Below are 4,580 nucleotides of genomic sequence, written 5' to 3' on the forward strand. Positions count from 1 at the left end.
GGTGAAAGCGTTCACTACAAAAAATGTAACACATATTCAGGTGTGGTCGAGACAGACTAATATGACCACATGTAACCAAAATCCAGCTTGAATAAACGCTGCTTTGGACAAATTTTGTTTCCTCTTGAGCAGGGTATCTCAATAGCAGTAGTATTGTTGCTCTGGACTCAGATAGCCTTTGCTGTGGGGGGCTGTCCCGTGCATTGTAAGATACTCTCAGAATCTCTGGCCTCTTCTCACTGGTTGCCAGCAGCATGTCCTCCCCACCCAGATTGGGACGATAAAAAATGTCTCCAGATATTGGGGGGCAAAAACTACCCATGACTCAGAACCACTGTACGTTATCCTCCTCAATGGCCAGGAAGTGCTATTTCAGTATTCTGACACTTGTGGCCCATATTCGTGGGACCCATCCTTGAAATGGTGTCATTTCATGTAAAGTCATGTGATTGAGTTCATGATAAGCAAGAGGTATGTCTAATTGACTTCTGAACAGCATAGAGGTCCATAGCATAAGTGCCCTGTGAACACTGGGTGAAATTAATTTACCATTTCCTATTGATTTCTGAAGTTATGTTACCTACAAGGAAGTTTGAGATGTTAGTATCCAGATCTTGTTTCCCTTGAGGTAGGTGCCTGATTAGGAAGGGGCCAGGCATGGGTCTCTGGGGACCAATCTTCTCTCACTTGATCATCATGCCTTCCCCCCTGGTATCTCTCAGCAGAGTGAAGTCAAGGCTGAGCTGCTAGACTTCTTATTTACGGAACATGGAGAGGCAAGTCTACTCCACTCTTATTTTCAATCAGGTGGAGTAGAGGCACTGGCTTAGTCTCAACATTTGCAAGCCTAAAGCTGAAAGGAGATCATATTTTCCATCTGGCCACCCCTGAGATATATGAGCTCTGGTTGAGAGCTTGGTCTTAATGCTTTCAGATTGAATAACCGGGAAACCTGCATGCTCTGTGGGATAGTTTCAGGGCATTGTTCGCCCTCTGTGGTCATAACGGAAAAGAGAATTGTGGTGAGACAACAGAGCCCCGGAAACATTGGGGTGAGTTTTGTTTTGTGAGCATGTGTTGATTACACTTCCACTTTGAAAGCAAAGTGAATTGCCCGTGGCGTTTTGCCAAGTGCTCTCACATCGGTCTGGTCTTTGCCAGAAGCAAGCGCTGTGCCAGGTACTGGAATTCAGGGATGAAGAATAGATGGTCTTGGTCCCTGGGGACCTTTATTCTTTCAACATTTTCTGAACACTTACAATGTTACTAAATACTGTGCTAAGACGGTAGTTAGTTAGTGTTAGTCTCTTAGTTGTGTCCGACTCTTTGCGACGCCATGGACTGTAGCCCACCAGGCTCCTCTGTCCATGGGATTCTCCAGGCAAGAATCCTGGAGTGGGTTGCCATTCCCTTCTTCAAGGGATGTTCCCAACCCAGGGATTGAACTCTGGTCTCCTGCATTGTAGGGAGTTTCTTTACTGTCCGAGCCACCAGATCTATATCCACTCTTCATTCTGTGTACACCACTGAGTGCTATTTTATGGAGGATATTCAGTTAGCACTGGAGATGGAGTGTTGAGCAGGACATAATCTCGGCAAATTCATAACTTAGTGGGGCAGATGGTCACATAACATAATTATAAATCAGTGTGTAAAGTGCTATGGTTCCAAAACGTCCTGAGAGTACAAGGCCACTGACTGTAAGGCCTGTGGATTCAGAAGATGGACTTCCTATCTTTGAGAATCATCCAAGGCAGCACAGTGAATGGTTACTTAACTTCTCCTGGGATGGAGGTGTATGACATCCACCTGTGAGGTAGGTTTTGACTCCATGGTACAATTTGGATCTTGAGTCTCTGTGAGGTGAAATAACTTTCCAGATGAGTTCCCACCTAAGGATATTGTATACCTAGGAGTCCAAGCAGTGCTTTCTTCCATGAGTGATTTGGTAAAATTCCCAAGCTGATCTGAGAGGCGAGTGCTGGTCTCTGCAATCGTAAACTCTATTGGTTTCTTCATGGTGGTGACTCATGATAGTCCTCGATCATCTGGGCCTGTCTCCAGTGCTAAAGGAAGGAAGCTTTGTGGCGTGAGTTGATGCCATATGACTCCTAGTCTCAGGCACCTTGGAGCTTAACCATGCAAGGGCCTATGTTGATACACACTGATCTCAGTCAACTTGGATAAATCCAGTGTGGATGAAGATAGTTTGCTAATCAGTCAGTGCACAATCTTGGTGATGCTTTAGGTGTTGTAAGGTTGGGCTTCAGAGGAGGGTTTGTCATAGCATGAGTTGGGATTCTGGGAGGAGAAGTCGTTTGCACTTCTGTTGCCACTGGGGGACATACAGTTGAAAAAGTGAAGGTACCTGTGTAGAGAATTGTGAATGTATTGAACTGGAGCTTTTGCAAGGAACTAGGTTACCTAGTGTCCAAGTGTAGAAGCAGATAATTAGGAGGAGAAGCAAAAATAAGGAGTCCTGAGTGTCAAGTGAAACTCTTCAGAAGACTCTGAAGGGTATATGGGAAAGTAAGACTCCTATTTTGTAAGCCAAGAAGAGAAAAGGAACAAAAGGCAGTGAGATAAAGGAAATTTGTAGGTAAAAGCCAAAAGCATTCAAGGTCAATAGAGGGACAATTATGAAGATAACAACACTATCCTTTCTGCCCCTACATCACCCAATGGGGCAATCGATTTTCTAATAGGTTTCTCCTAGTCCAAAGTCTGGGCTTCGCTGGTGGTTCAGACGGTAAAAAATCTGCCTGCAATGCAGGAGACCTGGGTTTGATCCTCTGGTCAGGAAGATCCACGGGAGAAGAGAATGGCTACCTACTCCAGGATTCTTGCCTGGAGAATTCCATGGACAAAGGAGCCTGGTGGGCTACAGCCCATGGAGCCTCAAAGAGTCAGACATGATTGAGCGACTAACACTTTCACTTTTTTCACAGTCCAAAGTCTAGTCCACTAGACCAACCTCTACATACAAAATGATTTTACTTTTCAGTTGCCTAACTTTTTTTGAGGATTTCCCATTGTCTGTTTAGTGAACTCCAGAGTCCATAGTAGTCTTTTATAAAGTGATACCAGAATCTATTTCCAGCTTTATTGTTTCCATTTCCACTTTACTCCAGCCTTAGTCAATGAATTTTCATGGTTTGTACATCCTCTTCCACTTTTTTGGAGTGTTCACCCAAAACATGTTCATCCTTTTTTTTTTTTTTTCACATACCTAACTCCTAATAATCTTTCAATATCCAGTTCACAAGCTTCTTGGACATGCAAGGGATTGTTATGTAATTTTTCCACTTAATGTAGGAGTCTTTTGTTTTGCTTCATTTCAGATCACCATTGAAATTACTGTCTTCTGGTGGTGATTTCATGGCTAACACACAGAATGTGACAGAATTTATTTTCCTGGGACTTTCTCCCAATCAGCTGGTGCAGAAAGTCTGCTTTGTGATATTTCTGCTCCTGTATGTAGCCATCGTGCTGGGGAATTTCCTCATTGTCCTCACTGTCATGAGCAGCAGAAGCCTTGGCTCCCCCATGTACTTCTTCCTGAGCTACCTCTCCTTTGTGGAGGTCTGCTACGCCTCGACGACAGCCCCCAGACTCATCTCAGATCTGCTGGCTGAAAGGAAAGCCATATCTCTGTGGGGCTGCATGACACAGGTTTTTTTAATCCATTTCTTTGGTGGCATTGAAATGTTCCTGCTCACTGTGATGGCCTATGACCGCTACGTGGCCATCTGCAAGCCCCTCAACTACACCACCATCATGAACCGGCAGGCGTGTGCCTTCCTGGTGGGGGCAGCGTGGATGGGGGGCTTCGTGCATTCCTTGGCTCAAATCCTTCTCATCTTCCGCTTGCCCTTCTGTGGCCCCAATGTGATCGACCACTATTTCTGTGATGTGCTACCCCTGCTCAAACTTGCCTGTTCTGACACCTTCCTTGTTGGTCTTCTGATCGTTGCCAACGGGGGGACCCTGTCTGTGATCAGCTTCGTGGTCCTCTTAGCCTCCTATGTGGTCATCTTGCTCCATCTGAGGACTCGGAGCTCCGAGGGGCAGCGCAAGGCCCTGTCCACCTGTGGGTCCCACATCACTGTGGTCACCTTATTTTTTGCTCCCTGCATCTTCATCTATCTGAGACCTTCTACCACCCTGTCTGCGGACAAGATGGTGGCCGTGTTCTACACGGTGATCACCCCACTGCTCAACCCTGTCATCTACTCCCTGAGAAATGCTGAAGTGAAGAAGGCCATGAAGAGGCTATGGATCAGAGCAATGAAACTAGAAGAGAAATAGAGGCTCTCTTGGTGTTGATCCTTGATGGTGAATAAAAGTGAAGAAAGAATCACTTTGTAGGATTTGTTGTTTTTAGATTACTCCAACTGGTTCCCATCTTCAACAGCTTCATTGTAATCACTTGGTAAATACTTCCTTTTATGGATATACTATTACTTAACTGGCCATTTTTCTGTTACATGTTTAAATTGTTTATATATTTTTACTACTATAAATAATAATGTGCTAAGTATTCTTGAATAAAAATCTTTAATGATACTTCTCATTTTAAA

The 4,580-nt window shown here is 44.5% G+C and overlaps 1 protein-coding gene across 1 annotated transcript; it reads left to right on the forward strand.

Moving 5' to 3' along the window:
• The first annotated feature begins 3,378 nt into the window (after positions 1-3,378).
• On the forward strand, positions 3,379-4,308 carry LOC122449907 (olfactory receptor 4X2-like). The gene has a single exon (XM_043482000.1). The coding sequence runs from the start codon at positions 3,379-3,381 to the stop codon at positions 4,306-4,308; it is 930 nt and encodes a 309-aa protein (XP_043337935.1).
• The last annotated feature ends 272 nt before the right edge of the window (positions 4,309-4,580 follow it).

The sequence above is a fragment of the Cervus canadensis genome, chromosome 11 (genome assembly GCF_019320065.1).
Source record: "Cervus canadensis isolate Bull #8, Minnesota chromosome 11, ASM1932006v1, whole genome shotgun sequence".
Classification (NCBI taxonomy): Eukaryota; Metazoa; Chordata; class Mammalia; order Artiodactyla; family Cervidae; genus Cervus; species Cervus canadensis.

Coding starts and splice junctions, on each gene's coding strand:
- LOC122449907 (XM_043482000.1), top strand. CDS start 3,379: ATGGCTAACACACAGAATGTGACAGAATTTATTTTCCTGGGACTTTCT.